General features: G+C 44.1%; 1 protein-coding gene across 1 annotated transcript; it reads right to left on the bottom strand.

Moving 5' to 3' along the window:
* Positions 1-67: 67 nt before the first annotated feature.
* nyap2b (neuronal tyrosine-phosphorylated phosphoinositide-3-kinase adaptor 2b) lies at positions 68-20,880 on the bottom strand. Its single transcript, XM_079647275.1, has 7 exons — positions 19,948-20,880; positions 17,419-17,620; positions 11,842-12,152; positions 7,280-8,344; positions 3,175-4,563; positions 2,974-3,077; positions 68-2,463 (listed from the first exon to the last, which is right to left on the bottom strand). The coding sequence occupies exons 2-7, from the start codon at positions 17,595-17,597 to the stop codon at positions 2,176-2,178; spliced, it is 3,336 nt and encodes a 1,111-aa protein (XP_079503401.1). The 5' UTR covers positions 17,598-17,620; positions 19,948-20,880; the 3' UTR covers positions 68-2,175.
* Positions 20,881-23,171: the final 2,291 nt, after the last annotated feature.

Raw genomic sequence — 23,171 nt, 5'->3', positions numbered from 1 at the left:
TTCATGCAAAAGTCCCAAGATGGGATAAAATGAATAATTTTAACAGGAAACAGATTTCCATAGCGGGTTTCAAGTTCATATTTATTTATTTCTCTCAACAGAACCCAAGTGACAATCAGAATACAGTACTTTTTTCCTCAAACATGTTTTTTCCTTTTCTTTTTTATTACGTAAAACAAGAGAACACTCAGTGCAATAAGACAGAGGACTCTGACAGTGCGGTGCTCTCTCTACCTTTTCACAGTGCACGTTTATACACACAAAAAGATTGTACATCATCATTATTACATTTTCAACCTCCACCCACCAACATCATGGATGGGGCAAAGTGAATGTCTTAAAACAATCATTTTTAAAGATTCCACTTGCATACAGTGTAGCTTGGCACACAGACACAAACACACACAGCTCTCTCCCTCTCTCTCTCTCTCTCTCTCTCTCTCACACACACACACACACACACACACACACACACACACACACACACACACACACACACACACACACACACACACACACACACACACACACACACACACACACACACACACACAGGTACAACACAGAGGGACCTCTGCAGCTTTGATTCGCACCAGTGAGGGGGTACTGCACTTGCACTCTGAGGGCTAGCTCATTTGTCAAACCCACACTATTTTGGCAATGTCGACATTGCATTTAATATGCTAACAAGAACCAATTTGGGTGATGTAAGTAGGAGGTTGAGGTAGAGGGAGAGAACAGGGGGAGAGGGAAATGTATGTTATCAGCCTGATTAAATGTGATGGAATATGATGGGTAGTGCAGATTGTATTTCGTTTTTTACAAAGCCTCAACGATTTGTAGGCCGGTGTGCAACCCCTGTCTGCTTGACTGGGTAGAGCTGTTGCCATGTTATAGGTCCTTAAACGACTCGATCTCTAAAACGGTTGCCAGCCAATTGAATTGGGAATATTGTCAGCGACAACCAATCACAGATGACTACGTGTCACTCCCAGCCAATAAATTAAAAACTTAACATGGCACAGCTATCGTTAACATTTTCAAAAATATATATATAAGCATAATCTTGAAAGTTATTTCTTAAGCAAGTGCATATGGCTATTATAATCTGCAGTAAAATGAAGAACTGTTCTAAAAGCTCAGGTGTTGATTGTACTGGGCTGGTCGTTGGCATCAAGTATTTACACTGTGTCATGGTGCTCGCAGTGTGCATGGCAAAGTAAAGGGTGCTAGTACTCGCCAGCTATTGCCCCAAACCCTTTTTCAAAAAAACCACCGTCCAAAGTGCAACCACACCAATATCTCGCTTTAACAGGCTTTGGCTGGTTTCGGAAATTATACTGTTAATAATGTATGTTCTAATTTACTACCTCCCCAAACCACCCTCATAGCGTATCTTAGAAAAACAGCACTTTATCTGTCCTCTACAACATGCCAGCCAACAGGTTTTCTTATAAAACAATTCAACCGCTTTGAAAGGCTCTGATGTTTAGTGACCACACAGCTTCTTACTGTAATATACAAACTGAAGCACACAAAGTTTCCTGTTTCTGTTCTAGGACCAACTGTTGTACATTCTAGAACAAAGTGTACTGCACCAGGTATGGAGGGCGCTGGAATCTAAAGCACGTTGACGTTAACTCCTCAACTTACAATACAACAGTGAAAATGTAAAGTATATATAGACAGAGTTGAATAGTCCATTCAGTTTTGTGCTTTGGAGCACTAAAGAAAGAGTTGGGCATAAGAAAATTATGCTACTACAGTACAAGTATTGATAGATTATGCTTTCAAATGTAAAATAACCAAAACAAAAATAACAAAAAACAAACATTAGATTGCATCTACATCTACTTTACATAATTTAAGATGCTTTTTTAATCCCCATCTCATTTAGAAAATATCTATTCATCAAATATCTATTCTACTAATTATATTACAAGAATCCAGTCACAGGAAATAGAAAAATAGCAAATATCACCAGTGATGATAAGAAAACATGACAACCTGAACGAGCAGAAATATTGCTATGGTAACCACCATTGTCCTTTGACATCAGCGAGTCTCACCCCGGGTGCTCTTACTGGCTGTCCTGATGCCCCCTGAAGAGTCAGCACAGCCCAGGGGACAGAGGGTAATAGGGGGTTGTGTGGCAGGGAGGTCTGAGTGTTACTGTCAGATGGCCGTGTCCCAGAATACGGTTTTCTGTGTGGGGTAAGGGGGAGGACGGATCTTCTTGGCCCCGCTGCTCTTCCCCCAGCCTGGGGGGACAGATGCATTTTGCTGCTTGCACTGACTCTTCTCCTGGGGCTTGTCCTCGCTCCTGTCTGCAGGAGGAGGCCTCTCCAGAGATCTCTGCAGGTATGGGTGTTGTTTGGAGCGGATCTCCATGCAGAGGGTGCGTTTCCTCTCAATCTGCTCTAGCATGGTGCTGTCTCCACAGATCCATGGCATCTGGGGCATCTGATGGGCAGAGAAAATGTGTCGAGTAAAGCAAATACAGCTTGACCTCAAAGTTAGTTGCACAATTTAAACCTCCTAAGAAAGGCTCTTCGGTTTTTCGTTATTCACGACTAAAGACACAATGAAAAGCTTAATATACTATTTGTTTTTAGTAGTTTGATCAGATATGGTGGTTCTTTTCTATGGGTTAATTTGTTCGGGCCTTTTTCCTTTTGACACAGTGTAAAATTGGGAGAAGGGATATGAAATGCATGACATATCAAAAAGCGGGAATCAAGCTCTGAACAATGCGGTCAAACAAACCAAAGGCGCTGCTTTGATTTAAATGTAGCACACAAGGACATGATAACACTGAGCACAGAGAAAATAAGAAATACAGAAATATGGAGAATTCGCCAACTGTATTAACTTTTGTGTTCATATACTATAGGACTGATTGAGGGAACATGTTTTCAGAGCCTGTCCAAGGCCACAAAATACAAGTAAATAAACACAATCAAATCTGCATACCTGACTCTGATGTGCCTCTGCTGCTTTCCTCTGTGGAGTTCCCATTGGGGAGGGGTTAGCAGGCATAGAAGGTGAGCGGCAATACTTAGGTACTGCTTTCAGATCTGCATAGGGAGGGAGAATCACACGTTTGGTCATATGTAATAAAAATGTTATGATAAATTTGACGTTATTTTATGAATATGATGTTTTAACCCTCACCATTTCCTGTTCCCGTGGGCATTGGTGGGCTGCCAGAGGGCCTCCCGTGGTGAGTAGGTGTCGTTGTGGATGAGTGCTGCCCTGACATTGTGCTGCCGTTCCTCTCTTGTGCTTTTGATTGGTCCGTGCTGTAGTTTGATCTGTTCTCTCGTCTGGGCGTGCCATCTGATCTGTGTCCTTGCTCTTTACTGTCGCACTGTCCCTTGGCAGAAGGGCTCTTTTTGACATCGTAATGATGCTGCTCTGAGCCATTTGGACTTCTGTCTTTGCTGTCCCGTCTCACTTCCAGACCAGTTCTGCTCAGATCCTTACTGTCCTGCCTGGGCAGAAGAGGAGGGGGGAGATCTCCCCCGTTGTGGCAGCTCCGATCTCTCCCATCATGCTTAGCTTCAGAGGGGAATCCAACCCTGTCCTTGCTGTTGCTGCTTCTGGATGTTTCTTGTCGGGGTAGGATCTCAGGCGGCTGATCTATTCTACCTTCATGTCTATGTTCAATTTCATTTCTTGCTCTCTCTTTGAATTCCTGTGGGGGTAACAAATCAGGACGGTGGTCTTTGCTTTCATGCCTATATTCTGCTGCAGTTCTAGCTCTGTCTTTGATCTCTTGTCGAGGGAGAAGCTCAGGCGGCTTGTCTCTGCTTTCATGCTTTGAGTCCACCCCGTTCCTGTCTCTCTCTTTGCTATCCTGTCGTGGTAAGAGCTCAGGCGGCTGATCCAGCAGTCTCTCTCTGCTTTCATGTCTACCGTCCACACCGTTTCTTGACCTTTCCTTGCTCTCTTGTTTTGGTAACAGCTCAGGGGGCTGATCGAGCAGTCTGTCCTTGCTGTCCTGTCTCATCAAAGACTCCATCGCGTGTCCCCCACCCCGATCTTTACTGTCTCTCCTCAGCATTAGGTCACCATTGCTGAGCCCTCGGTCCTTGGAGTCCCTTCTTATCAGAGGGATGGGCTCCACACTGCTGCAGCCCTGGTCCCTGCTGTCCCTGCGGCCCGGTGGCGCCTCTGAACCGCTATACGTACGGTCTTTACTGTTGCGTCTGGGGGGAAGGGGCTCTGCATTGCTGCTCCCTCTGTCTCTTTCTTTGTCTCTGTCTTTTTGTCTGTCTTTGTCTCTGTCTTTTTGTCTGTCTTTGTCTCTGTCTTTCTGTCTGTCTTTATCTCTGTCTTTGTCTTTTCGTCTGTCTTTATCTCTGTCTTTGTCACTGTCTTTTTGTCTTTCTTTATCTCTGTCTTTGTCCCGGTCTTTGTCTCTGTCTTTTTCCCGGTCTTTCCGGTGAGAAGACTCTTTGCTGTGGCGATCCTTGGACTCTCGTTTGGACTCCTTGCTGTGGCTGTGGCGCTCCTTGCCCTCGCGCTTGGACTCGCTGTGAGATTTGCTTTTGGACTCAGCTGTAAAACAACAAGGACAAATAGTTTAGAAGAAGACAAACATTTAGTTGTTTGGGACATTCAAGCTTATTCTTCCGTAGTTAATTATGCATTACAAATAAATACAAATCATGGATTGCTTGAATATAAATAGTCAATTGTACAAAGAAATACAAAATAATGCTGTGTTTTTGTTCCAATTTCTGCACTACCATCATTCGTCCTCTAGGTGTCACTCACTACTCACTGAGGCAGTGGGAGTAAATCACCGGAGTTAGATGATTCAATATGTGCACTAATAGGCATTAGAACTGTATTTGTCGTGGTATATATTAATTCACACTATCACACACACTTTTTGCAGTTCAATAAGCTAAAATAACAAATGTTTCTTATTTTTTTACTGTAGCTTTTGTTTTACCCTAAAATCTACGACAGTACCAAAAAAAAACCTTTGTTAACAATACAACATATATTCTTAAACATTAACATGTGCCACATGATGTTTTGATTACCATCCACATCTGTTTTGTCTGTTGTCTATAGAGTACATACAACAATAAACACTGGAACTGTATGTATGTCACTGATTCAAGGCACACTAAAGGCATTATAAATCATCACTGCGCAAATAAAAAAATGTATTTGCATGGTTGATTTCCATGTAGGCTATGCTTATGGTTTCTATGGGCTTTAACATAAGTAGCATACATAGGCATTCCTTATCATGTCCATCCCTTGTCAAGTTATGTGTCATACATGTGTGCATGCATGTGTGTACAGTATGAGAAAGAGTGTTGCGATCAACCAGTTGGTAAGTGGGTCACTAGCTGTTGATGCCTTTATCGCCTTGGATAGTGAGAGAAAAAAAAAATCAACCTCCATATAATGTGTTAGGTGTGTGTGCTCATTACGCTGAGTGTGATTGCAGCCAGTCACAGAGCCACACACACAACCTGTCAGTCCTTTAGCCCCATGTGGCGCTTGTACACAGGTGTTGGGATGAAAAAAACCAGAAAGACGTGTCGGCACATCCCACCCTTGATACATAGAAAGCATATGTAACCTGTTTACAATCCAAATGGGGCTAAAGAACAAAATACTGTTAAAGGTTTCACTGGTCACTTCCTAGTGCCTGAATGCATCCCTTGACCATATAACCATAATTTAATGTGAGCCAGTAATTGGAAAGATCTAGTATAATCGAGAGATTAAACAGCAAATGTGCACCAGTTGTCACACTAACTATAAGATGTATTTATCACATGACTTCAAAAGAGCAAGAAATCATAAATTGTCAAAGCTTCTACCATCCCCATCCGCACAGCAGCCACAGCTTCCTGATTGGCTCAATCATGAGAGGAGTGTGTGTTGATTGGACAGAAAAGAGAATCTAAAATCCTCTGATCAGGTGGAGATTTGAGTTCAGAGCAGTAGCTATTCCCATCAGGAGCTCATTGCTCAGTTTCACTGTAGACCGGCATGCCCTGAGCTGTGATTGGCTGCATTACCCATGGGGAGGGAATCTGCAAATAAGAAACAGGGATTTCTCCTTCTTCCACTGTTGCTATGTTCGAGTTGCTACGAGCGTTGAGTAAGGATGGATGTGTGGACTCTTTGTAGTACTTTTATGATTTATGTACAAAATGGGCTTTAATAATGTCTGTTTATGAGCATTTGATGAAGGGTTTATGTTAAATTTTTTAAAGTATGTCACACTACAGCTCAGCTATATGCCAACTATGGTTATTTTATTTCAACATTCACTCAAATCATCAGATGCTCTATTTTAATTTATTAGTGACCCTTTTCAAATAATGCATGACATACCTCTACATGAACTACACTCCATGCATTAATGAAATCCCCTCTTGCTTATTTAGTTTGGCATAATGGCTGTAGTTAATCATTCAGGCTTAACATGGCTTTTTTTTTACTAATAAAATAATGGTTGTATAATGCATGAGAATGACAACTTGAATTTGTGACTGCTTGATTATGCTGCTGGCACCAGACTCACCATAGGGCGCCATAGATAATATGAACACGACAACTGATTTGGAGTTTTTACACCTTTGTAAAATATCGACAACTTTTGCACTCATCATTATGAGCAAATAATGTTTGTCTTTAAAGTTGCATACCAAAGTCTTGAGTGCAGCGTGGCATCGGCTAGTGGTATTTAAACATGATGTTTACATATTTAAAAGTAATTCTGCCTGATGGCCTAATGCCATGAGTAGGTTTGAGGGACCTGCTGTCCGCTTTAGTCTCTAATCCCCTCAGATTAAATCATACGATCTGTATCCGACTTGGCTCGCTGGCCGGGCCTAGATTAAAGAGCGCCACAAACATCATACATGGTACAGTAGAAAGGGTGCATTCTCTGCATAGCCCCCTAATTTAGCAGCGTTGAATTTGTGAAGCCAAAACATGGATAAATTACACGAACAAGGGAACTCAAGACTACTTTTTTGGGTTTAATAAAGCCAAACCATCGGCTGTGCCTGTTATTGTGAGACTGCAGCTTCTCTCTAGTGTTGTAGGGTTGCATTAAGTCTCCGAACTAAGCTTCTCTCTTATGAAATGAGGATACATCCATACAGGGTAAGATTTATGAAAGGAGATGCAGTTGTCTACACTCTTCAGGAATGAAAGAGACATAAATAAATATGAGCTTGTGCCCTTTGCTTCACTAAGCCCCAAATTGAGGACACAAATGTGTGAAATGACTCACTCTCTCCAGGCTCTTTAGACTTCCTGCCACTGGCGTTTTTCTTCAGCATGTTCCTCCCAGTTGTGAACAGGTTGGTAAGTTCGTCCAGTGGGCTGGTGGGGGTCCGTGATCGCCCTGTCGACACATTCTGCATAGAGCCATGGAGTCGGCCCCCACCGTCCTGAGGTGGGGAGCCTTTGCCGTGAGGGGTGGCCGAGGCGCTCCGCGGCAGCCCCCCGGGGAATGGCATCGGAGCATCGAAGGGAGGTGTACGCATGAGGCTGAGAGGGGTGAGACAGCGGCCCATGCTGACCGGTGATGGGCAAGCAGAGTGGCTGCGCTGATAGGAGGATGAGGAGGAGGACTTGTAGAGGGTACAGGGAAGAGGAGGCGCAGAAGAGCGGCCAGAGATGGTGAGGGTCGGGGTGGCGGTGAGCTCCCTGCGGAGGTGAGCAGAGGACGGTTGCTCGCTGGATGATGTTGGAGATTTACTGTAGGATTGGTTGTCCATCATTGGCAATTTGTTTACATCTAGAGGGGTGAGGGGGGACTCGTCTGAGTTAGGCGAGCACTGAGCCGGCGCCGGTGGGAACACCAGCAAAGGAGGCCGATGGGTGAGCAAATTGGGAAAGGGTGCAGGAATGTCACAGAGTGGAATGTTTCGAGGTGTCGAGCAGCGACTGAGAGGTTCAGGGTCATAGGGGGCCGGGGTGGGGCACGCGGAGCGGCATCCCACAGGGTCAGTGCGGTACTCCATATCATCAAGAACTGGGTACTTCATCTCCTCGTACACAGACTCCCCCGGCTCCTCGTCCTCACTCCTCAGGGGTTCTCGTGCTCCGACATCGACGCCACCCATCTCTATGTAGACAGGTTCATCTTCGCAGTCGTCTGTAGGGCTCTCGTCACTCTGCGGAGGTGACTGGCTGAGTTCATAAGGGGAGGTGACGTGGTGGAGGGCTCTGCAAACCCCACCGTGGCTCTTGATGAAGGACTCATCGAAGGAAACGCTCAGTTGCGTGTTGGGGTTCCTCTTGGGTTTGGGTGGAGGCATCCGCCTGCAGTCCTCACTGCATCCTTGAGCTCCTGAAGGATAGAGAGAAAGAAGGCTCAAACCCAAATCCACTGGAAACAATCATATTGGCAATACCGGACAACAGAAAGTACATTGTATGATTTTTGTAGCTCTGACTGATATTTTGTTGTTGTTTGAGGGGGTTTGCACAGCTTTCAATACTAAATGTGATAAAAATCCTTCTTCTTATCTTTGCAAGAATCATTGAGTGAGTCATTATCATTAATATAAGGCCAACACCAAGTTTTGTTGGTCAGATGTAGGTCAACGTGTGTAGCTGAGAGCAATATCTTGAGTCAGACTTGTGGTAATAGTTGAGGCATATGCATATTTCTAGGTCACATATACGGCACTGGAGCAGTATGTGAGTATAGTATCTGGGTCACACACACTGTGAAACTTCTTTCTGATAGTGGTGACGTACTATTGCAATGTAAATCTCTATAGATGTGGTGCAGTGAGGCTATGGTACAGTTTTCATGTCGACTAGATACTACTGTAGAATGCGGTCCTAATGCTAGTTTACTCACAGCAGAAGAACTCTTACTACTGGGATGTTCACAGAGCATTTCTAGGTCAGACACTGATATATCTTCATGGGAGAGTCCCTTTCTCTGATAGGCAGGGAGAGATAAGTGTAGTTAAGAGCTGGACCATGTCTGAAATCCTAAAACTGCAGATTTTACACCTTTAATAATTCAGATGCCAGATGGCCAAGACACACGCATACTTCCTGTAACTGTATGACTCACCAGCATCCATCCCTACATGCATGCAAGCACGCATACACTGCACATGCCTATACATTCAGAGAGGGAAATTAGGACAAGCATGTACTCATTTTATAATGCGCAAATTATAAAGTCAATCTTTCCCAAAGAGGAATCTATCTGTAGGTGTTTGTATTTTGATTTGCACGACATTTGATAGACGGATGTAGATACATAGCTAGACTGTTATATTGAGAGTTTTTTTATTTAAATTGAGAACATAACTAGAAAAGGATAGCCAATTCAAGAAAGGAATTCAAGAAAATTCAGTTGGTTTAACAAAAATGTGGATGTTGATGATTCTAATTTTATTTAAAATCGTAATTTTTTAACAATGTACTTTATGACGATTGATAGGCTGTTATTTGAAAATCCACGTGTTCCCGCATGTGTTTAATTGGACTGGCATGATACTTTCATTTTGTGTACTCTCTCTCCCTTTGTTTACTCTCTCTCCCTTTTTTGTGTGAGTGTGTGCGTTCCTCTTTTGATCTACCATGTGCATTATTTCACTTATACATTTGTTGGATTTTGAGATCTGTTTGAGCACTAATGATGAATCCGTCCATACATCTCTTACTCCCGGTCTCCTCTCCTCTCTCTATTGCTCCCTCTTCTCCCCCTCCCCCTGCAGCGGAAGTGTTTACCCGCAAACCCCCCTCCCTCTCCTCCTGGGGAAAATGAATCTAGGTCAATCGCTCCTCCTGAATGAATTCTACTCGGACAGGCTCCTCCCCTTCCCGCTACAGCGCCAGCTACAGAGCACGCAACCCTCCCCTCAGCCAGGGACACCCCCACACTCTCACTCTGATTGGCTGCTAAGCCTCAGACTTCAGCATCTCTAGAGCCCCATTGGCTCGAGCTGCTCAGTGATTCTGTGATTGGCTGTGCTGCAGGGGGTCTTGTTTCTGTGGGATGGTTGCCGTGGTGCCCAGGAAGATCTGTGTGCACATAGAGAGATCCCCACCAATCTGAGCCAGGCTGGGCGACTCCCTTAACATCACGTTGGCAACGAAGCATCCAAAGTGAAATGGAGTCAAAGCTTCCCCTCAACCTCTAAATATTTTTACCTACCTCAAATACTATTATTATAGGAAACATCAGTTTAATTTGTCAATGCATGTTAGTTTTCTTTGTGATCAGCACATGTGCGTTTCCTCTTTAAAATTGTTTGGCTGTGTGTATTCGCTCAGCCAGTGATTGTTTGTGTGGCTCTAGGGAAACATTACTTTTGCTCAATTAATTCTGGTCCTATTCATTAAAGCTTTTCTTACATGGAACTGATGTACAATAATTATGCCCTCCTTTCATCCATGGCCAAACAGGCATATTGTGTTTGTTTATTTAGTTTGAAAATATTGAGTGAAATTTCTGCAGGGTGCTCCCACTCAATCTCAATCAAGGCACATCTAAATGTTGGCCTCGCTAGATTTATCTAGAAGGAAATGTTTTTTCGTTTTTATTGGTAATTTGCCTTGTTATATTTAATATTAAAGTAAGTAAGACCTTTTTAAATGAGGCTTGGATCTGTCGGGATGTGTGACTTATTTACGTGCACTGATAACAGCTGTGAGAACTGGCTCTGTGATTAATACCCTCCTGTAGCCAGCCCCATGTTCAAGGGGCGAAGCTACTGGAACTTCAACCTAATACACAAAACTATATACATTTGTTTTAGGACATTACACTCAGCCAGAGAAACTAGGACAATATTAAAAGTGGATATATAACTACTGGTAGTCAAATCCACATAGATATGGCAACATTTGTACCTTTTTAAATGTTATAATGTTTCAAATGTTAGCCTGATGACAACTTGTTGAGTCCACAGACGTTGGCTATCTATACATCAAAACGGTTATGGTTAGTGCCTCAGATGCTGTTCAGACCGCCAACCAATAACATGGACTTTGATTTAAGGTGAGCTGGACAGTCATCATTTTCATAGACTTGAAGAGCACCTGTTTTCTAACACTCCCTTTTTTTGCTTCTTTAACATCTGCCATCTACTATAACTCTTCAAAAGACTCTAAGCTGAATATGCCATGACCTTAGAGTGCAGTTTACACAACACAAAAAATGATGTGTGAGACTATATTCCCCAAAGCCCAGAGGTTTCTAGGAGCACAAGAAATTATCCAGTCATTCATATGCACCATGCTGTGATGATACTTTCACTCCGGTTTTAACATGTTAGTAAAGGAGTCTGAATGTAATACTATCTGATTTATCTGTGTGGCAATGACACATGAACAACCTGCGTTAAAAAAGTAAAACAAAAACAAATCCATAACCTTCCAACCTTTCTTCATAGATTTTCGCAGGCACAATTGATCTGGCCTATGTTCCTAATTATTTTGTAATATATGCTCATTGTCCACCGTCAATCACACATGTTACCGAAGGGTTTTCCCTCACACAACAGGCAAACTGTGACTAATCAGCGTGGTGCAGTCCAAATCTTGTCTTAATCATTTCAGCATTCCTTTACATGCAGTTTATTTGACCGCGAGCTATGACATCCTAATTTTTGTGTAGTGCATCTTAAACGTGGTAACTTTGGTCTAACTGTACTTAAAGCTATTTTTAACATGGATTTGCCTCAATGGTACTTGGAGTGAAGTATGTAGTGAAGAGCTAGATGTCATGTCATTGTAGGAGAAACTGTTGAGGAGGGCACTGCAGAGAGCAGCTATATATAGCGCAGCTGTTTGGTGTGAAGTGCCACCACCACTCACCGTCACATCGCTCCCCACGGCAGGTGGACGTGGGACTGTGGTCCACCGCCTCAGACGACATGCTCAGCTTGGTGGCCGGGTCCCTCCTGGGCTTGGGTGGGGGCTGCTTCCTAGAGGTCGGGCTCCCTACCTCCTCGTCTCCTCCGCCCCCACTGTTCCCACCGCCGACAGAGTGGAGGGACTGGGAGCGCACGGAGAAGCCCTGCCCACAGGCGAGGGCATGCGGGTGGGGCATGCGTTCCTGGGGGTCCGGCATGGTAATAGAGCCCATACGTAAGTGCTTGCCTTCAGTTGCAATGTCCTCACCTGTCCTGAAATGGAGAGCAAGATAGAGGGAGAGGGAGGGGAGGAAAGATAAAGGGACAAGAGAAGATAAATATGTTATTATAGATAAATAATAAAAACATGGCATCTGATGCAAAAGAGTGAAACACTCTAAAATGTATTCAATAACTTTATTATTTTGTATCATTGGGGCTGAAAAAAGAGGCATTAGTCTTGACACATCATCCCCTGGAAGCTGTTCTTGTCAGTAGACAGCAAAAGCAACACAGCCTAACTACATACACAGTGTGGTCTGTGTGTGTGTGTGTGTGTGTGTGTGTGTGTGTGTGTGTGTGTGTGTGTGTGTGTGTGTGTGTGTGTGTGTGTATGTGTATTTCATTCTGTGTTCAACTGATAGAGATAGCGCTAAGTTAACAATAACAGGCATGTTAGTGCCACTGGAAGCAGGGTTTATTTCAGGGCAAAGCATTGATTTGAGTTTAGGGCTGCTCACACACACACACACACACACACACACACACACACACACACACACACACACACACACACACACACACACACACACACACACACACACACACACACACACACACACACACACACACACACACACACACACACACACACACACACACACACACACACACACACACACACACACACACACACACACACACACACTGTGTATGTCGTCAGGCTGTGTTGCTTTTGCTGTCTACTGACCCCCCCCCCCCCCCGTCTGTACACAATCAATCTCTATAAATGGATGATTGGCCTGAATGGAGCGTTAATGATGTCTGAGTGTTGTGTGGTAATAGGGGAGAGAACGGCTGTGTGTACAAACGTGTGTGTATTGCAGAGTAAACAAGCTGAAGATCCGACTTTTTCAGGGGAAATTATTTGTACAATAGACATGACAAGTATGCAATCTATACACACTTGATCTCTGCACTTTATTTATTTATTTATTATCATACCGGAGTCACGATTTAGGCTTTTTGTCGGAGATTTAAAAGTTGACATGAAATAAGATGCATTTGAATGTGTGGCTTCACAAATCCCTGACTTGTGTGAGTTTTTTCATGCATGTGGGAGTGAATGCATGCGGTTGTTTATGACCCCTCAGTGTGTGACTTTGCTGACTCTGACTCCCTCCTGGCCAGCTGCTGAGCAGAAGGTGCTTGGTGGGGTGGGTTCATTGCTCAGGGGCTTAACTTTGCCTAGCAACATGGTACCCATAGAAACCAGACACAAAACCAGCCACTGCCGCACATTAATAATAAAGCACACGTGCACATCATAACCCCATCACTGTCATTGTTTAAGGATGACAGTGGGGATACGAGAGGAATGTGACTGCTGCAAACAGGATAGCTGCATTGTCTGTGGTATATTAAATAAAACACATGTGTAGAAAGTAAACACCAAATCACATGTTTAGTGGTTATTAAGGCGTATTCTGTATACAAGATATAGCAACCATGCTGGGGCTAACATTTCAGAGGGAACACAATTCCTATAGTTAGATATAAAACCTCCAGCTACCCAAATATGTACTTTAGGGTGAATATGTCTTTAGATTTGAAGGAGTACACAACAGCTGAGACTGGTTTATTGTTGGGGCAAGTCCGATTTTGAAGCATTAGTGAAAGACAGAGAAGAAGTTAATTAATATTGAATTCAAAATACAATGGGAAACAAAGAAATTATACAAGGAACTCAATATAAATATGGATTGATTAAAAGTATACGCTTGAATTAATCATTTGGAACCAGCTCAACATGACTAAGGATATGTCAGCACATCATTTTGGTTTGGGAAATGGTATGCTTCGACAAATACTGGGATATAAGAGAGCGTATTCCTTTCTCTAAAATCCCTCTGGATAAAGTGTGATACATATTTTATAAAAATGTACTATTAGCTAGCATTAATGGTATTACTAGGAATAGGGGAAATGTAGTGTCACAAACAAAAGACCAACAGCTAATGATTCTTGAAGATATGGAAGCAGAACAGGAAGAAAATTGTGTTAAAAAAAATGATGACACGAGGGAATGTCATCGCAAAACATATTTGTTTTGTCATTTTTAATTGTTGGATCAGTCTCTATAACATATTGCAAATGTTTTTTGCCAAATAGCAAATAAGTTGAAAAAATGTCCCTGAAAATAGTCTTAAATCTTTCAAGCCATTCAGCCACAAGAGTCAACCTTTTCATACAGTATGTTTTGACTGTGCATTTGCTGTGACTGTCTGCGTGCACACTCATATACATGGACTGTGTGTGTTGGTGGGTGGGTGTGACTGGAGTAGTGGTGACTGGATTATTTATAGTATATTTGCCCAGTGATTGGCTAGAGGACAGACCACAGGTGCATTTGGACCAGTTGGAGCTGACTTGTCGTCGGGCAGCTCTGGCTCTCTCCCTGTCACACCATGCGACAGGAAAAACAACAACACAGACAAATAAACAGTAAAGGAGATTTTGAAAGGGAAAAAGATTGACAGAATGTCTATCTGTTTATGCGTTCATGTCTTCACAAAGGGCAAAGAGAACAAAAGCAGTCGTTTGAAATTTGCAAGCATATGTAAATATAAGTAAATTTAAGTGGAGGTTGTGTTTGTGTTGTGGATGCACTGGCACGTTTAATCAAATTTTTGGGAATTTGTTTGTATGTGTGTCTGTGTGTGTGTGTGTGTGTGTGTGTGTGTGTGTGTGTGTATATGTATGTGTGTGTGTGTGTGTGTGTGTGTGTGTGTGTGTGTTTGTGTGTGTGTGTGTGTGTGTGTGTGTGTGTGTCTCTGTGCGTGTGGGTTTGTGAATGAGTTCTTCATATGAAATACAATAAAAGAAATAGCAGCAGGCAGGAGATAGCAGCAGGCAGGAAGGCCCGCCTCACTCAAACCTAACGTGCTGATCTGATTGGCCTATGGCTGTTCCAGCTGTCACCAGGCAGAACACATCTCCTGAAACTGAGCTCACACTTAATCTGTTTCTAACAGGGTTTTTTTCTATTCCCCCCCTCTTAAACACATTTGCTTTAACAAGCTCTTTTGCCCTCAAACAATCACAGAGGCCATTTGCTCTTTCCTACCTTTCTTGCTCATTTCCTTATGCTCATGCTCATGCCCATGCATGCACATGTACACAAGCACGTGCTTGCACACACACACTTGCAAGCATGCACACACATTGTACGGCAGTGGCACAGTCAGTAGGGGCTTGGAATGTGAGCCGTAGGGTCGCCGGTTCAAGTCCCCAAACAGACCTAAATATGGAGTGTGGACTGCTACTTGGAGAGGTCCCAGTTCACCTCCTGGGCCCTGCTGTGGTGCCCTTGAGCAAGGCACCGGACAACCCCACTCCCATTGCTCCCCCGGCGCTGTACAATCACTGCCCACTGCTCCTAGTACTTGACTCCTGGTACTAGGATGAGTTAAATGGAGAGGCCACATTTCACTGTGTGTGCTATGTGCTCTGCATGTGTGACCATTAAAGAGGGGTTTCATCCCTCCGATTATATTCTATGAATCCTCACACTCCCTCTCACTCAGTTACTGTAAAAATGGGTCGTCTCATTGACCTACTTATAGGCCTCATGAAAAATCCAGTTATTTTTTAGACTATTCCTCCAGTGACTGTGTATTAATATTTTAGCTTTGGCAACAGCTGAGGGACAGTGGAAGGATAGCAGGACAGTAGATGCCATTTTCCTCAGGCGTCGCCCAGCCTGTCCCATTCAGTAAACTACTTTACAGGCCTGCATCAGACGGCTGAAGACAATGGAAGCAGGGACATTCTGTTTTTAAGTGATAAAAGTCAGTGCAGGATATGTTTTCGATTGCTTTTTAGAACACGTTCTGTTGGTTTGCAGTTCAACTTTAGGTCAGTTTTGCTAGGGATATACAGTATGCATACTGTACAATGCACACAAGGGCAGCGGATAAACAGTTCATTTTGAATCGCAGGACACCTTGACATAAATGTGACAAGGTTTAAAGTGTCCCTGAATAAATCAGTTGAAGAGAACCATCTGGCCACATCAATGTAAGCATTCAATGCAAAACTAAATCTCCCACCTGCTAAAACACTTTGTACTGTATCTGATCTATCTCAGCTGATATTTACATACTATAACAAGATTGGAAAGCATTTTCTATCGCCCTTTTGTTTTATCTCAAAGGGGAGAAACGTTTTTTCTACTACTTGGGTGCTCTTGATTGATTTCATATTTAACAATAAAAAAAGTTGTGCTACTTAAGAGTAATCTACGTCTTACTAGGAAAACACAGATTAAAATGTATATTATTTTTTGATCTGCAAAAGATACACTTATCAGTCCTGAAACTTATATAATGTAATAGTATTCCAAGAAAAATAAATCACAGCTGTATAAATTATGTTGCTGCTCTTAAAGCTAATTTTTGACCAATAAGAACGGAGTGTTTGCAGTGTTTATGCTCTCAGACTTTTGGGGGAGAACAAAGCAACACAGATATCCATGTCTTTGCACAAACACATTCCAAACCCCTCTCTAATGTCCCGTTTTCATCCCATTGACTCTGTGACTCTGTGTGCCCTATTCTACCCCACAACACAAGCACGTCACATCCACATGCTAGTCACGTTGAGAGTGCGTGCTTCTTATTCGCACATGTTTCGGGATGCCCTAAAGTGTTGTTGCTGCGCACAGTGGCACAGCGGAAACTGCTTACTCATCACACCATGTGAAACAGGGTGCAGCGGCACAAGTGATTCATTTTCTCAAACTCTAAGGGGTGTTACAACAACAAGATAAAACTTTCTACAGTTTTGAAAAATGTTCACCTCCAAACAGGAGGGTTGTTATACTTAAGTTATACGGCAACAGCATAACTGGATGTCTCTGAAAGCGAATCCACTGTCTGGCGCAGCCCAGTCGAGTTAATTGTAAATGCTCTCCATACTAAAAATGGAGCAGCGATGACCTCCATCCAAGGACAAGTCCTAAATAAGTCTAAAAGGGAAAATTAATTATCCTCTACAGATCATGGGGTGCACCAGTCCACATTGGCAACCCCCAAGAAATAGCAACCTGCCATTGCCAAAGGGACCCTCAGGCCGCTTGTCCTAATTCCTTACAACATCTTCCTGAAGTGAACCCGGTGACATGCTCGCCTTTAGAGAGCAGAATCCCTTTAGTGAGCTGTAGCAAGATTGCATGTAATGTATGCATTCTTTATGAGATTTTGCCAAAGAGTCTGTTTTTCGTTTTGTGAAGCACTTTATTTGTTTGTGTTCTTCCTACCTCCTTATGGCTTCCTCCTGTTTTCTCTTCTTGTCGTTTTTCTCCTGCAGGAATGTCCGATTTTTCTCATTCCTGGCGTGGTCCAAGTTCTGAGCCACTAGGCCGTTGTAGGCTCTCAGCCCATTCTCCTCAACATACTGGAAAAAACGGAGAGTTTCCTCCTCTTTGGAGCTCATCATTCTTCAAGTGTTTCCACAGCATTCTGATAGAGACATAAAGAAAATGTTAGTGTGAATCGCTTGCCTTAAAGAGATAGAAACACAAAATACTACAAATGAGAACCACTCGTGCATCATATGGGCAAAATGCAAAATAAGCATATTGTTATATCTTCATTATTCAAGTCAGTCTTTGTGAGATGAACATCTATGGAGCAAGCACCAGCAACACATATATAAACAATTAAGTTTGTGTGATGATGCTTGTGGAGTTCATCGCCTAATCAGGATTCATAGACTTCCAATATCTGTCCAGAGTAAACGTTTTCCCTTCAGGGTTGTTTACATACAAACAAACACCCACACACAACAACCTACATGCACATGCACATATGCACACACTCTCTAGCCAGATTTACTCATAACCTTGGGTTTCAGTCTCCTTATTGGCTGTGGATCAGTAGCGGCTGTTCATTTTTCTCAGTTGTGTTCGCACATTTCCTGGCTGAAATGATTGGCTGTCTGAATGAAAACTGAAAATGGGCTTTCATCTTCTGCAGATGCAATATGTGCTGGGCTCAGATGTGAAAATACAGCACTCCAGGGACCAACAGATTTAACAAACCACTCTTACTAGATCCGTGGTTTTGCATATGCGGATATCATCCTCGATCCAGCGTTTAAGATCTAAAATTAGTCTCCTCGTGAGTTGTGCCTTGCTGCCTTTTGATTCCGTAAAAAGACTATTACTGACAGCATCGTTGTCATAAGAGAGAGCGTGGATGCTTCTGTGAGGAAAAGCCTCTTCAATGATACATCCAGTGTGGTGCTATCATATGATTCACTACTTCAGTGAATCATAGTATGATAGCAACCTAATTGTGAATACATTTCCAAACACAACATGATGCAGCATATGATATGATTCAGTGCTCATGGGTGTACATCTGCCTAAAAACCTGTGCAGCTGCATGAACATAGTATATGCTATGTGCAACGGCCAGATGTGATTTTGGAGAGGCGAGTGTTGGAAGACAGTGCATGCTTTTATTTAGGTCAATGTTTTCAGATCAGCCTAAGACTCATGCTTGTTTACGTGTGAGAGGCGCTGAGTGTGCGTGGGGAGGGGGAGGGGGCTTATGATAACTGTGTGTATGTTTGTGTGTAGGGAGCCAAGGGCAACAAGGGGGGGGGGGGGGGGGGGGGGGGGTGCTTGCCAGATGGAGAATGAAGGACCAACTAAGAGACTGGCCATAGCATCCTCAGCATCCCTCTAACTTGTGTCTGTCTATCAAGTCCAGCAGGGTGCCTGCTGTACCAGTGGGTTCATCTTCCACTCCCTTCCACCTATTCTCCACACACCTTAGCCGACTTTTTTTTACAGGCACGAGTAGAGGGCTGATAAGAGCCAACAGAACAGATGGAATCAACATCTTGGAGCAGAGTTCAAACTAGGGCACACCATCATGCTGTCAAGTGGTGAAGATGTTTTTTCCACCATGAATATCAGGTCTTATCACTGGTGCACAGTCACTGCCACACATCTGGAGCCGTACAAAGGAAATACATCTTGCTTTCTGAAGAAAAACAAGGTGCACCAGTTAGATGTGTTCAGGGTGCAGCAGTAGGAAGGCACAGTTCAAACAGTGTTTGAGCTGAATTAAGCCGGCCTGCCTAATCCCTATAAGCCTGCCGCCGCACTCTGCACTGGAATCAGCTTGTTTATAACACTGTTTTTACCAACCAAGCCTTTCACATTGGATTGTCCTCCCCTAACTCATCGATGTAAAATTCTATTCTTGTTTGCTAATCTCTATAAAACCTGTCAATTCAGCAACCGTTTTTTTCAACAGAGCTTCATTTTCCTATCCATTTCTCCTTGGCATTATGCATTTTCTTTTTTTTCCCTTTTTCTATCTCCTCTCTTGTCTCTCCATTAGCCCCAGCTGAAATGGGCTGCAACAGTTGAAACACAGAGGTGCACTTTGCTTTAAGTAAATGAAAGTGGCACACCGTTTCTGTTTCCAGGCAACCATGTCACAGGAGAAGGGCAGCATGGATATTCTAGTGACACAATGTCAAAAAGATTACAAGGCAAATAGTCTGGTGACAGCGAGCGTGGGCGCTCATGCACACACAGACACACACATCAGTGCAGCACAGTGGACCAGGTTCACATGTAAACCGTAGACACACACACAGGTGCGTCACTCCTTGTTTTTTTGCGATTTGTATGTGGATGTGAGGAAAGAAACAATAACATTTGCATGCATTATGATGATGCATTAGGTGTAGTATTAGCATTTGCATATATCTTTGTGGGTTTATGGGTCAATGTTGTGTGAAATCAAGTGTAATGATGCATACTTACAATAGAGCTGTGTCCCTGCTAGTTTGTGGACTAACTTGTCTTCTGTCTTCTCCTGATGAGTCCAGTGCATGCTAGTGAACTCTGAACTATGCTGCATAACCAATGCACTATTCCACTTAAATCCACATAGACTTCCATCCATCGTATAGTCCAACTGTTTGACTTGCTAGAAGGAGTCCATATGATCCAGGATCAGGCTGGTGCTAGAGGGGAGTGGGGACATTGGGTGCCCAGCCCAATACTCCCTTCCCTGGGCAGAAAGGGAGACGTGACCCCTCCAGTCCAGATGGAGCCAAACTCCTAACCCGGTGCCAGCTTCACTTCTCCACACATCTGCACACGCTAGAGACAGAAGGAAGATGCAGCGTAGCAACAGACCGCACCCGCGACCAAAAGCATGACACAAATGCACACTGGCACTCTCAAACACTCTCACACATCAAACTCCTCTTGCAGATGCACGCCAGGCGCTCACAGTCTTTCTTCTTTCCCAGAATGTCTCTCCTTCTGCTTGAATATGTCCAAATGCATAAAATGTCTCAGAGTGTCATGCAGGTGAAAGGAGTCCTCATCCACGGTGCCCTGAAGGTTTAGACCGCGGTAAAGCAGAGTGAGTTTCCAGTGATGGCATCCCCTGCCGGCTCCCTCAGCCCTGCTCGTCCACACAGGGCTGTAGAGTCGCTCTGTGCTTAAGCAGATGACACCGGGCTTCCCAACTATAGATCACAACAACAAGAACACGCCCACTGCCTACTGTAGCCACCTACTGCTAGAGTGTCATTCTCACTCCCTCTCTCCTTCCTTTTGCCACACTCCTAATTCTCCTGCTGTGTTCTTTTCAACTCATCTTGATAAGCACTCTTTCCCTAATCTCTTTCTCCAGTTAGTCGTTTATTTAGCCTTTGCCTCATGTGTCTCGCATGCTTTCCCTTTGCAGCTGCACTCTAACTGGAGCCTGCCTGAATGTGTTTTTCTGCTTTCAGCACCACGGAGAGCGCTCTCTGTCAAAGGGTGAGGAGGGGGGGGGGGGGGGGGGGAAGGGTTGAGTGGGTGGGCACATTCAGAGAGGGCAAAATGGAGAGATGGTGGAGTTAGAGAGGGGGGGGGGGGGTTGAGTGGGAGGAGTCACCGGGTTGCCAGGGTGTGACCTCATTAGATACAACCTCCTCTTTCCCCGGCAACCGCTGCGCTACCCCTCCCCGACACCCCAATCCCTCCCTCCTCCCTCTCTCTAAAAGCTCGTAAACAACATCGCGACACAAAAACACTTGCCGTGAATACACCGTGTTGCTGTCAAGTGCATTTATCACATGTATGTCCAGAAAAAACTAACAAATGCATGAAAGCAAAACAATATTCAAACAATACTTTGCAAATTCTGATACACACGATGCCCTGCTGATGCAACCTTCAAATATGTTTGCAGAGATAAACAAAGCACGCAATCCAGAATATACTCGTTCCCAGTGGCTGCAAAGATGAACAGGATGAAAACAGGGACAGAGTTGATTCTGAGTTGCGTGTTTGTCGTGGGGGGGGGGGGGGGGGGGGATTGCTGCGGCTGCCGTGCACTTCTGCTTGACTGTCCGGGGGACGGGTATTGGTTTCTGGAGGGCTGTCGTTTGTTTATGTGGTGGTGCGCCTGGTATATGCTGCAGAAGCAGGGATTGATGGAGGGTGAGCGGTGTGGGTCGGTGGGGGGGGGGGGGCGGCTGGGTTTGCTCGGGTGGATTAACACCGTCGACACAAAAGGATTAGGGAGCAGAGATCTGTTGTTTTCATCAACCCTTCCCTCCATTTCTCTTAACCCCTCCTCTTCTCTCCCTTCACTTTCCCCCCTCCCTCCCTATATCCCTGGTTCTGTCTCGCACTATGAAGGGGGGGGGGGGGCAAATAGGATGCTGAGGGGAAAAGGTTGGAGGCACCAAAAACAGTTCACAAACGTGATGGTCAGTGTAAAAGAGAGAACGGGACAGTGTTAAATATAAAGCGAGGGGAGGGGGAGTCAAAAAGCGCAATACTGAGTTCAGCAGGGCTAGGGATGAACCGCTGTGCTGGGCTGCATATGATTATTAAAAGAGGCAGCTGTTTTGGAGTGAGGATCTGAAAGGGAAAACGGGATGAAATTCGACAGCATTCCTCTGCACCGAGTTCAAACACTCCTCTCATAACAGCGTGCCACATGCCATAAATAGACAATTGTTATGATCTCATTGAGATGAAATGCTCTGTCAAAAGGTAGTCACCCCCTTTTTCTGCCTATTGTGAGAGATGTGGTCGACTGGTCACGCACAAAGCAAGTCACTTCATCCACACCAACTCAGCACACGCGCTCATGCACATACACAAGGGCCCCAGTTTGACCTCAGTATAACGCCCATGTGTACAGGCTCTAAAGAAGTATTTAGATCCCATTCCGTTCAGTGAACACAGAAAGTGAGGAAATCTCAGGGGTGAACGGGTTAAACAAATGTTTCCACCTATGTGCACAACAGTACTTTGTTTTGTGAACAGTGGAGGATGCTCCCTAAGAGACAGAATAGGGGGTGAAATAAGATACGATGGCTGCAACTTTGCACTTCACACACGCTTACAGACACAAAAGACTTGCACACAAAGAGTAAGACATCCAAACTGCCTGCATACATTAGTGGAAGAATATTTGACTGTATTCAAATTCATTTGCAAATGTAGTTTGATAATGAAATCATTGTTACCAGCCACCACAGCAACACTGGGATTGATTTTAACTTTTGAGTCTATGCTAGTGTCATAATGCCAAAAAGTGATCCTGGTGACACCTACTCTAGCTGGAACTACGACAGAGGAAGCTTTTAATACTTTGCCATGTGTCTGTCTGTCTGCCTGTCTGTCTGTCTGTCTGTCTGTCTGTCTGTCTGTCTGTCTGTCTGTCTGTCTGTCTGTCTGTCTGTCTGTCTGTCTGTCTGTCTGTCTGTCTTTCTGTCCGTCCGTCTGTCTGTCTGTCTGTCTGTCTGTCTGTCTGTCTGCCTGCCTGCCTGCCTGTCTGTCTGTCTGTCTGTCTGTCTGTCTGTCTGTCTGTCTGTCTGTCTGTCTGTCTGTCTGTCTGTCTGTCTGTCTGTCTGTCTGCCTGTCTGTCTGTCTGTCTGTCTGTCTGTCTGTCTGTCTGTCTGTCTGGCACAGTCACAACACTTTACAGGTGTATCATTGAGATGTAAATGAAGGCGGAGCTGATCAAGTGAAAT

This window comes from Notothenia rossii (genome assembly GCF_949606895.1).
Source record: "Notothenia rossii genome assembly, chromosome: 9".
Classification (NCBI taxonomy): domain Eukaryota; kingdom Metazoa; phylum Chordata; class Actinopteri; order Perciformes; family Nototheniidae; genus Notothenia; species Notothenia rossii.
The sequence above is the reverse complement of the archived record's forward strand: the minus strand, read 5'-3'. Positions and strand labels throughout refer to the sequence as shown.